The sequence below is a fragment of the Aethina tumida genome, chromosome 2 (assembly GCF_024364675.1).
Source record: "Aethina tumida isolate Nest 87 chromosome 2, icAetTumi1.1, whole genome shotgun sequence".
Taxonomy (NCBI): Eukaryota; Metazoa; Arthropoda; class Insecta; order Coleoptera; family Nitidulidae; genus Aethina; species Aethina tumida.
This window is the reverse complement of record NC_065436.1, coordinates 3,440,939-3,453,610: the sequence shown is the minus strand read 5'-3', so window position 1 is coordinate 3,453,610 and position 12,672 is coordinate 3,440,939. Positions and strand designations below refer to the sequence as shown.

Below are 12,672 nucleotides of genomic sequence, written 5' to 3'. Positions count from 1 at the left end.
TATTGGTGAAAATACAATTGTCATTTTAATGGTTTTAATAAAATATATTATTAATATTTATTAAGATTTATTTAAATGTTTAAAGAGATTGTATTTAATTTTATTACTTTGTAAAAAATTATAAATTGTGACAAAATTATTCTTTTTTAAATGTTTAAATAAATTCTGCTAAAATTATTAATAAATATCTATTATTAATTGATATTAAAATTGAACAATTAAATTTTTTTATTTAATTAAAATCAATAAAAATTAAAATATATGAAAATTTTAATAATAAATTGTTTTATAATATAAAAAATGATTTATTTAATAAAATTTTATATACATTTTTTTTTTAATTTTGATTTTAAAATATATTTTACACATACATAAATATTTATATAATATATTATAATTGTTTATATTAATTGTAAAAATATATAAATAAATTTATAAAAATATTTTTTTAAAAATAAATTAAAATGACCTCACTAACTATTATAATTATTTATATTTTTTATTATTAATTGTTGTAAACTATATTCATATTTACGTGAATTATTATTTATAAATTGTAATAATGATGTCAAATGTTTATTTAACATGTTATAGTTATAATGTGTGCTTATTTTGTTTTAAAATATATTAAAAAATCATTTAAAATAAATTACAAATTTTTAATCTGTATTAAATTTATAAAAATTATGAAACATTTATTATTTAACAAAGACACACGATTAAAAAATTAATTTCATCTCAAAAATTTAATAAATATTGATTTTAAACAAGATTTTTTTATATACAAAAATATTTATTTATTAATTTTTAAGAAAGTGATAAAATTTTGGTGATAAATTATTAAAATTATAAAAAATTATTAATTAAACAAAGAAGTAAGTTTAGAAACAAAATTTCATATCAAAAATTTTGATTTTAAAATATATTTTTTATATTTAAAAATTTTATATCAATTTATTTATAACTATTTTTATTTGTGTGAATTCATAAATTTGTACAATTGGTTTTAAATATTTAAATTGAATTATTATAGTTTTAATGTAATAAATATTATAAATTATAAACAAGAAACAAGTTCAAAAATAAAATTTCTTCTCAAATATTTAATAAATTTTGATTTAGAAAAATATTTTTTTAAATCAATATATATATATATATATATATATATATATATATATAAAATATATTTAAAAATCAGTAAAGAGATATTAAAAATGTTTAAACTGTGGAATATACAAAATTTTAGTAATAAATTATTATAAAATTATAAAAAATTAATTATTAAACAAAGAAGCAAGTTTAAAAATAAAATTTCGTTGTTCGTAAAAAGATATTTATATGAATATATTTATAATTATTTGTATTAATTGTAGAAATACAATTAATACAATAATTAATCTTTAAAATAAAATGTTTTTTATTTTAATTTAAAAAAAAAAAATGACTGATATTTATAAATTATTATTTATAAATTTATATAATTGTATCAAAAAATATTATTAAATAAATATTAAATATTGTATTAATTGTAAAAATACAATTAATACAATAATTAATCTTTAAAATAAATGTTTTTTTTATTTTATTTTTTTTTTAAGAAAATGACTGATATATATTATTATTTATAAATTTATAAAATTGTGTTAAATCACTGTAGATTCAAAAAATTCATAAATTTTACTAATTAGTATAATTATTTATAATTTTTAATATTAATTGATGTAAATTACATTAATATTTATATGAATTATTAGTCTTTTGAAATTGAAAGATTATACAAAGATTTTAATAATTCTTTACTTTGAAATATATAAAAAGTTAAAAATTCATGGTATAATTATTTATAGACACAAATAGAATTTTTTTCTTTAAAATATTCAATTTTAACAGAGAATATTTAAATTAACAATATTGACGACATTGATTAAATTAACTATTGAAGTATTTACTTTTCTTAATTGTTTTTAAAATTAACATATTCATATATACATTTAAGACATTTTATAAAAAATTTTTGGTTTTTTGAAATATTTACAGTTAACCCCTTTAAATAAAAGTCTGAATATTTATGTTAATTTTTTTGATAATAATAAACTATTATTTAATTAACTTTTCAGATAGAAATATTTTATCAAAAAATTAATAATTTAGAGAAAAATGTTTTAAAAATTTGATAAGTTTATAGAATTTTTATGGAAATTGAATTTTTGAATTGAATTTGATTTGATATTGAAGGTAAGTGAAATTTTTACTGTATCACAATAAATATAAAATTATTAAAGACTGTTTGTTCAATTACTGGTGTTTTAGTTTAAATGCATTTAAAATGGCTCCTGTCTGAAATTTAAAACTTTCTAATCCACTATAATTTTTGATTGTAAATCAGCGATTATGATTTGCATCCAACATTTGTTCTTGTTGATATTCCATCACGTACCGTTACCAAACCTTTCAAATATATAATTTACTTTAAGTAGCACGATATCGAATGTGGAAGAGAAGTTAGAAGAGGACATTCCAAAAACCACATACCCCATCAGAACGCAGACAACTTCGGCGGCAACATAAAATTTCTAAAAAAAAAAAAAACTAATCCCTTTGCAAGAGTTCATGCAGGGCCGAAATGTAAGTCTGGGCCATTTGCAGCGTCTCGAACTTCGACAGTTTCCTGTCGTTGCCGAGCGACGGCACGACGTCCCTCAAACGGTCGAAGGCGTCGTTCAAACTGTTCATCCGCCGTCGTTCGCGGGCGTTCGCCGCCAGCCTGCGCTTCTTCATCACCTCGACGCCGGCCTGCGGCGGCGCCGGCCCTTTCTTACTGTCTTTCTTGTACTTACTGTCGAAGGAGTCGCGGTAGTAGTCCTGCGAGTCGTAGGAGCTCATGCTGCTGCTGCAGCCCACCCGCTGCGACTTGTACTTGTAGTCGTACTTGTTGTACAGGTTGTTGTTCTCGCCGTAGTAGTCCTGGGCGCCCCAGGAGGCGTAGTTCGGCGTGTAGGGCTGCGACGACATGCCTGGATCGGAGGCCGTCGACAGTGGACTGGACACGGTCAGTGTGTAATGGCTGTCGGGCGACGACACTCTTGGCGACAGACATCCATCCGAACAAGTCTCGTTTGACATTGGTATATAGTCGGACTTGTGCAAGAACATATTTCACTCATCATACGAGTGTCGGTGCGGGGCACCTAAATCTAAAACTCTCTCGGCTGACGTCCGTGGAGCTGCACCAGGAGTTGGGAATTCGGTCGACGACTCTCACACACGTAGATCTGCATGTCAGTGATTCCACGCCACGGTTTACGCCACTGCCGTTTTCCCTTCCAAGGCCTAGTTTACGAACCCGTTCTGTCGCACAGTTCCTGCGGGCACGGTCATTCCGGAAGTGCACTTAAAACGCGTCGCCGACGGCCCATGGTACGTGTTCCATTAAGCCGACTTGGAAACTGGTCGCGTGCTGTCTTGCTTTCCAGGTGGATGCGTACGGTTAAGTGGTTGGACGCGTGCAATCTCGCGTGGATGGACCGGGAGTGTCGGCGAACCGGAGGACTGGGCCCGTGTCTTGTGCGCGACTGAAGATGATGCGGCCCCGGCTCGGCGTTAAATCAAAGAAGTGGAAGCGACGCTCGGACGTAGCCGGTGGTGATGCGGCCGTGGCCTCTGCAACTACACCGCATCAGTACCGATGCCACTGTCGAGGTGTCGGCTCCGATCACCCTGATTCATTTGTCTGCGGTACGGTGTACGAAAGGACGTCGATCCGATGGCCAAGACGATGGTCACAATGACAAGTGCGAGCGCATTGTTCGCGCCTACTTTGTTTCGTCTTACGATGGCTTCATCTTATTTTATGGGTGACTTTCGACCTTCTGGGTCCATCATCGAATTAGGCTGTCAAGTAAATTATCAAGTTAATTTATTAAAATCAAATAGATGTCTTCGAACATGCTAATGTTGAAATTGATCGACAATATTTGTTAAGCATCTTTCTCTAAATCATCTTTTAAAATCTTTTAGAAAAATCCTTGTCGTACGCCCTTGATGTTAATAGAAATTCAGCAATTTGATTTTCTTGAGAAAGTTCATTGAACAAAAAGTTTTTATCTTTTCTTCCTTGTCCTTGAGGATACTTTTATAGATGTAGGTAGTATCCTTGAGGATAGTCCAACAAATTGATTTTGAATTGAACGAAAAGCTTCTTTAATTTCTTTATGATCATGTCAAAAGAAGTATTATTTTATGGATGTTTCAAGTTTATATTTTTCTTCGTGCTACTTTAAAAATATTAATATAGATTCGACAACAAGATTTTGGAGGTTCTTGTTATACTTTCTTGAGAATATTCGTTGAACAAAAAGTTCTTATCATTTCCTCCTTGTCATATCAAAATAAGGGTAATTTTCTAGTCAATATTTTGCTTAAACCAAAAAAATATCATTAGTAGTACAGTACAAATTGATATCTGAAGTTCTGGTCATAATGGTTTGACAATATTCAGTGAAGATGAAGTTCTAGAATTGTCTTTCAAGTCATTTTTATGTTGAGAATACTTTTATAGACGTTTTACGTTTAATTTCTTCCTAAACTTTTTTTAAAATTAGAAATAGTGTAGAAATTGATCACCAAGTTTCTGGTCATAATGGTTTCACATTATTCAGTGAAGATGAAGTTCTAGAATTGTCTTTCAGTCACTTGTAAATTGAGAATACTTCTATAGATGTTTAACGTTTAATTTCTTTCTAAATTGTTTTTAAAATTAGAAATTGACAATTGTCTTTCAAGTTATTTTTAAATTGTGAATACTTTTATAGAAGTTTTACGTTTAAATTCTTTCTAAATTATTTTCAAAATTAGAAGTACAGTACAAATTGATCTCCCAGGTCCTGGTGATAAAAGTTTGACAATATTTAGTCAAGATGAATTTATAGAATTGTCTTTCAAGTTATTTTTAAATTGAGAATACTTTTATAGATGTTTTACGTCTAAATTCTTTCTAAATTGTTTTTAAAATTAGAACTACAGTACAAATTGATCTCCCAGGTCCTGGTCATAAAAGTTTGACAATATTTACTGAAGATGAATTTCTAGAATTGTCTTTCAAGTCATTTTTAAATTGAGAATACTTTTACATACGTTTTACGTTTAATATCTTCCTAAACTATTTTTAATATTAGACGTACAGCACAAATTGATTTCAAAGGTTCTGGTCATAATGGTTTGACAATAATCAATGAAGTTGAAGTTTTAGAATTGTCTTTCAAGTCATTTTTAAACTAAGAATACTTTTATAGACGTTTTACTTATAATTTCTTCTTAAACTATTTTTAAAATTAGAAATACAGTACAAATTGATCTCCAATGTTCTGGTCAAAATGGTTTGACAATATTGAGTGAAAGAGAAGTTCTAGAATTATCTTTCAAGACGTTTTTAGATTGAGAATACCTTTATAGATGTTTTACGCTTAAATTATCTGTAAACTATTTTTTAAAATAGTTGAAAATTGAAGAATCACTTTATAACTTTAAAAATATTAATGGAAATTCAACAATTTGATTTTAAAGGTTCTTATCATATATTCTTGGGAATATTCATTGAATAAATAGTTCTGAATAGTTTTATCTTTTCTTTCTCGTTATCAAAATTATAATATTTGTAATAATTGTTCTTTAACCATCACTCACACAAATTATCTTATATATTTTTTTTCTATTCATATCAAAATGAGTCTTTTATAGACAATTTAAGTTATTTTTTCCTTTAGACAACATGTTAATATTAACCTTCTAAGCATAAATTTTCATCAAACAAACTTTCTAAATTTTTAAAATTGACTTAGAAAATGTTTTCTTATTTAAATTATACGTAAAAGATTCAATAATAACATGACAGAAAAATTGGAGAGGTAACTATCCATTTTTACATATACCATACTTTAGCTTATAATTTAAAACACAAATTTCCAATATGTAAATAATCAAAAGAAAAAAAACGTCATAACAAGTGTATGATAAAATTTTATGATAAAAATGACGTTGTGAATAACGGTAATGACGTGGTGTCAGTTGTTGAACCACCTTCTGGTTTTAATGTTCGTAACATATGTGATTTCCATTAATAAAAATCCCATATATTATCAATAACAAAAAATTGTTCACGTATTATTTCAGTTCCGATATATAATCGTCATTTAGTTAGTTAACTAACTAAATGGCGATTATCAAATGAAAAAAATCTTTTTGTCTTCAAAATTAGCCAAAGATAATCGTCGCAGGAGTTTATTAGTCACCCTTAAACATTTTTTGCCAACTATATATATATATATATATATATATATATATATACAAACGTTGGGCGCCAAATTAATTTAATTGACACCCAACGTTATATTTTTCTAATAATAAGTGTATATTATATTGGAATTAACGATTTTTTAGGAACGAATATGAAAAGCCATATATTGAATTTATAAGAAAAAATTAATTTTAAAATATTTGTGTTAGATATAAAACTTTTATTAAATAAAGTAAAAAGTTTGAAAAACGTTGGGCGCCAAATTAATTTAATTGGCGCCCAACGTTATATTTTCTAATAATAAATGTATATTATATTGGAATTGGAACGATTTTTTAAGAAACAAATATGAAAGGCTATATATTGAATTTATAAAAAATAAATTTTAAAATGTTTGTGTTAGATTTAATAAATTTTTAATAAAATAAAAAGTTTGAAAATCGTTGGGCGCCAAATTAATTTAATTGGCGCCCAACGTTATATTTTTCTAATAATAAGTGTATATTGTATTAGAATTAACGATTTTTTAAGAAACAAATATGAAAGGCCATATATTGAATTTATAAGAAATAAATTAATTTTAAAATGTTTGTGTTATTATATATATATATATATATATATATATATATATATATATATATATATATATATATATATATATATAATAAGTTTTCAGAACAAAAAGTTGTACGTTAATATTGATTGATGGAACGATAGCTGTAAAATATGTATATTAACAAAATGGATGTCGTACTTCTTCAAACGTTTAATGTTTGGGCCCAACAATTATATTACTTCCTCGTGTCAGTCGTTTCAGTGTTCACCTTTCATCCAACTATTTATACATAAGCATGATAAAACAACAACGCCCAAAGTAAGTTATTAAAGCAATTAAAACAATATAATAGACCACAGATATTTGACTGGGGAGCTTTGTGTCTAATTAGTGTAAACTTGTCCATTAATTACGTTACAAATCGATGGCCGAAAGCAACAATACATCACGGAACTCATAATTAGAGTGCGGTTGTTATTTAATGTGTACCTAGTCATTCACAACTTACAAAGGACGAAGACATTTTCTAATGAATTATTAATGCGTCGCCCGAGGAAGTTTATTTTAGGCAGCACTTTGTCAATATGGAACTGAACAAACACGACCTTGGACGTCCTGAAAATATTTACTTTTTAGGTTATTACTAATAATAAAGTACGTATGAGTTATGGGGTTTTATTGGGGGGTTAATCAATATCATCATTGTTGTCTCTTCTAATGTCCACGCTTGAGGGCTCAACTTTTTCAAGCAAAATGTGTACCAAAGTGTAATAGGCCAAAAACAGCAGGATGAAAAATATGAACAGGATTGTTTGGGGGCCGTGGGCGTTGATAAGACAGATTCTTTTCACACGTGTGTAGACACCCATGGTACAACTAAAAAGCACTCGGTTAGATTAAAAGCTCACTTAATACGTACTCAATTTTACTATAAATTAAACAGGAATTTTATCACTTCAGATTGATGACTGAAGAAGTTTGAAGTTGACGTTTGTGAAACAACAAAAAAAAAAGGCATTTTGTTAGGACATTGTGATGTAAATCTTGAGGAGAAACAACCTGTTGAAGGCCTTTACGACTCCCAACAAATCGAATCGAACACCAGAATAGTAATTTCTTTGACTGGTGATGGTCGTCAAATTTTTTATTGATATAACGATCACTTACAAGCTTTTTTCGTTTCCCCGACACAATACTACAAATCCTGTACCGTTACGAAAATTATATGGATTAACTTCTAACAAATTGAAAACGTACAGGTCGATTTTGATAAAGTACGTTTATCAGCCCGTTTTTATGGTACCTTCAAACACCAATTTAAAATTTAAGCAGTAATCAATTATAGTAATTATAGTAGTAGCGTTCACCTATCAATCAGGTTGGCATCCAATACAATCTCTAATACGGATTTCAATTATTATCGACTTCTACGGATGTATTTGTTTGTAACAAGCATTCAAACACGAAGTACTTTTTGGTTTTACCTGTGCGTATTAAGAAAAATATCATGGGAAACTGGCCGAAGCAATTATACACATGATTTGATGGCAAAACTCTATGAAATTGAGTTAGTTCACCACTCCAATAGGCTCAATTATAAAATTTATTGTCGGCCTTCTGTGCCAACACCAAATAAGTTTGTCCTAATGTTAAGTTGTATTAATTAATTAGATTACCACGTACAACGAGACGTATAAGAACAAAGTACTTTTATGGTTAACTATTTTCATACATTCTGAATTTCATAATGGCTGTACCGTTATCTTAACAATACTTGTAGCTTTGACCTTAAGATTAAATTTAAATCCAATCTAATGTGACTTTTTGTTAAAGGAGTATGCGATTATTGAAGATCCCTGTTAGGATTAATATAATTACACGCAATTATATGATTACAAACTAATCTTCAGATTTAATAAAGCAGTATTTGTAGGTCAATAAGGTGTAGAACAGTTTAAAATTGCCTCGTTAGAAAAATGATGCGGTGGTTACCAACAGAGTCAATTATTGTATATTGTGCAGATAAAAACTTGCTTGTAAATAATTATTGTACAAAAATAGTAAAGATTTTTACTATTAATTTAAATAATATAAGTTTTAATCCCCTTCTGAATCTAAAAACTGACAAATCTTAATTATTCAATTAAGGTTTTTCAGTTTTTTAATGGCCAAAAAATATTTATTCATTAATTTAGTTTTTTTTTTTTTAATTTTGTAAGATATTGTACATTTATTAAATTGTTGAATCTTGTGACATGAATTTACATACACACAGTAATGATCATAAATATTGCAACTTATGTCATTTATTCATTAATTTTGTTGTTTTTTTATTTTTGTAAGATGTTGTACATTTTTTAAATTGTTGAAATTTTATGACAAAAATTTATATATATAAAGTAATGGACATAAATAAGATAACTTACGTCATTCATTCATTAATTTTGTTTTTTTTTAATTTTGTAAGATATTGTACATTTTTTTAAATTGTTGAAATATTGTGACAAGAATTTATATACATACAATAATGGAAATAAATATTGCAATTTATGCCATTTATTCATTAATTTTGTAAGACATTGTACATTTTTTAAATTGTTGAAATCTTTTGATAAGAATTTATAAACACACAGTAAAGGACATAAGTATGGCAACTTAGGTCATTTATTCATTAATTTTGTTTTTCTTTAACTTTGTACAATATTGTACATTTTTTAAATTGTTAAAATCTTGTGACAAGAATTTATATACATACAGTAATGGTCATAAATATGACAACTTATGTCATTTATTCATTAATTTTGTTTTTTTTTTTAATTTTGGAAGATATTGTAAATATTTTAAATTGTTGAAATCTTGTGACAAGAATGGACATAAATATGGCAACTTATGTATTTATTAATTAATTTTGTTGTTTTTTTTTTTTTTAATTTTATAAGATATTGTACATTTTTTAAATTATTGAAATCTTGTACATACATACAGTAATGGACATAAATATGGCAACTTCATTTATCCATTAATTTTGTCTTTTTTTAATTTTGTAAGATATTGTACATTTTTTAAATTGTTGAAATCTTGTGACAAGAATTGATATACATACAGTAATGTATGTAAATAAATATGGCAAATATGTCATTTATCATTAATTTTGTTATTTTTGTTTTAATTTTATAAAATATTGTATATTTTTTAAATTGTTGAAATCTTGTAACAAAAATTTATGTACATACAGTAAAGGATTTTAATGATCCATTGAAAAATAGGCAATTTTTTAAAGAATAAAATTAGATTAACAGATACAAAATACACAACAATAACCAAAAATGGTCATATTTTTATTGTATTTTAATAAATTGCTATAATTATGGCCACTACTATATATTCCTCAAATTTGTCTACTTTTTAGATGCTTTAAATTTTGAAACTGTCTCACATTTTTAAATATAAATATTTATTACGATTTTCATTTCCTTTTATCTATTAAAAATAAACTAAATATCCTTATTAAACTGTATATTTTTATAATCTCTATATTATTGCACACATATTTCACTCAAAGAAATTAAACTGCATGACAATCAGAAAGGCGATCTTATAACACCATATTTTCCAGTAAATAGCCCATTTACTGCATAAATAGTGCAATTCTAGGTCGTCTACCATCTAATTCAAGTACAAAAAATAATTAATATAATGAATTAATACAATAATAGAGGAATTATCAATAAATTATACGATAGACATTAGCTGCAAGGCGCAATCTTAGCTTCTAATGGCAATAAATTGAATATAATAGTTGTGTAAATTACTTAATTGAGTGCAAATAAAGGCAATAAAATTTGCTAAGAATTTAAACAAAGAAGTTTCCTTTATTATTTAATATTAAATTATTTAATTAGTGCACATTACATTGCATTCAATTAAGCAATTTATATTTATATAAAAATTTATGTTTGAAACTAATAAACTTTTTGCTTAGTTTGCAACTTTGCCAATAAATCATCACCTGTTGGGATTAACTGAAAGGAAAATTTTCACATAAAATATTCCCAAAAATATATGATAAATCCCGTTTATAATTTCACGGTGTGTTACCAAAGACAAATATAAATTACAAAAATTATTCAAGGAACGGTTTACCTAATTATTCAAGACGAATTTAATGAATAAAATCTATTTTTAATCATCTACACATCTTGTATTTAAACCTGTTGCAAATTGACTTGAATAATTTGTAATAGCTAATTTATTATCCACCAAAACTTAATTTAAAGTTTTTGTGTGGGGAAATTACCTAAATTATGTTATTGAGTTACACTGACCGGATATAATTGAATTAACATTTAATAATTGCCTGCGTAAATTAAGTCTTTACTTGTGGAAATTGCTTAAATCAAATTAATCGATTTAAATTTTTATATATATTTATGGGAATACCACATTTCATCCACATATTATTTATTAATATATTTATAATCTTAGTAATTACATCATTTAAGTATTTGTTTATCAAGTATTTATATACCGTATTTAAAATATTTGAATTTCAAAGTTCCAGATATATTCCGGTGGGAGGTTCTCACGCCTGCGTGCAGGCAACCAAAGTTACTCTGAAGTGTCAGTTGTTTGCATAATAATAACTGAAAGCTTAAAGCTTTCTTCATTAGTAGTTTACAAATGCTTTCTAGAATTGATTTATAATTGTTAGTTAAAGCAGTTTTAATAATATTCATTTGTATTATCAGATTAAAGAACAAAAATAAATAGTATTTTATTTAATTTTTATTATTTTTCGAATTAGAATATTAATTTCCATTTTGTACAATAGAATGAGTGAAATATTATATAGAATGAGGCGAATTTGATTTCCTAATGTATTAACTTATAAATAATTACCGGTGATAAATGTCTCCAGAAAAACAGATAAGATCTTCCTTTGTGTAATTATTTGCTTTAATTTGCCGCAAATCAGTGATATGTAAATACTGTATGCAATTATATTAATTTTATCTGTTAACAAAACATCAAAGTAAATATCTAATATTTTTATTTCTAGAATTTCTCACATAAATATAATGATGATTATTAATAATGGCTCCATACAAAAGGATTTATTCATCCGCTCCTGGTTATATAATAATAGTTTATCGGAGGAAGTGACGAGTACATCAAATATCAGTTGTGCAACAAAGAAATTGTTTAATGCATTATAATTATACCTTCCACAATTGCATTTAAAACTACAATTGCTGTGTTTTTAGTGACATGCGATGCTTTCATTCAGTAATAATCTGCGACAATATTTCACATCAATTTTTTAAACTAAAAAAGTACATCAAAATCAATATTAATGGTATTACAAAAAATACTACTTAAATTTTATCTTCAACACAACACAAAGTATCAATAATAATCATGACAAAGATCTCTAATTAAACTTTGGCATGTATGTTCGTAATTATGGGGGTTAAATGGTGTTTACAGTGACACTACTTCATTAGTGCACGAAAGGATTATCTGGCACATTTTCTGACCTGATGGCGAGTTATTGACTATCGATGTGTATGTTTAATTAGCGTTTGTTGATTATGTTCCTCAAACGAAGTTAACGTTTCTTATTCATAGATAACAATCTTTGTGTAATAACAACAATTACTATTGTTGTTTTGTACGAGGTTACGATGTCAATATCTATTGATTAAGGATATGTGCAATGCATTTTTCAATTTTCTATCAGTATTGTAAAACATGAATGAATTGTACAATTTCCAATGAAATATATGTGGTGAATATTTATATGTATTTAAAATTAAATGTAAAA

The 12,672-nt window shown here is 26.5% G+C and overlaps 1 protein-coding gene and 1 long non-coding RNA gene across 2 annotated transcripts; both read right to left on the bottom strand.

Moving 5' to 3' along the window:
• Positions 1-2,589: 2,589 nt before the first annotated feature.
• LOC109600600 (protein atonal-like) lies at positions 2,590-3,153 on the bottom strand. The gene has a single exon (XM_049963207.1). It carries the CDS (start codon positions 3,151-3,153, stop codon positions 2,590-2,592), a length of 564 nt encoding a protein of 187 aa, XP_049819164.1.
• A 4,354-nt stretch (positions 3,154-7,507) lies between these two features.
• Positions 7,508-8,013, bottom strand: LOC126264611 (uncharacterized). The gene is made up of 2 exons (XR_007547297.1): positions 7,778-8,013; positions 7,508-7,724 (listed from the first exon to the last, which is right to left on the bottom strand). It is a non-coding gene; the product is annotated as an uncharacterized LOC126264611 (long non-coding RNA).
• Between the last annotated feature and the right edge of the window lie 4,659 nt (positions 8,014-12,672).

What these genes read in the sequence shown, in the direction of transcription:
- LOC109600600 (XM_049963207.1), bottom strand. Translation starts at nt 3,153, where the DNA reads ATGTTCTTGCACAAGTCCGACTATATACCAATGTCAAACGAGACTTGT.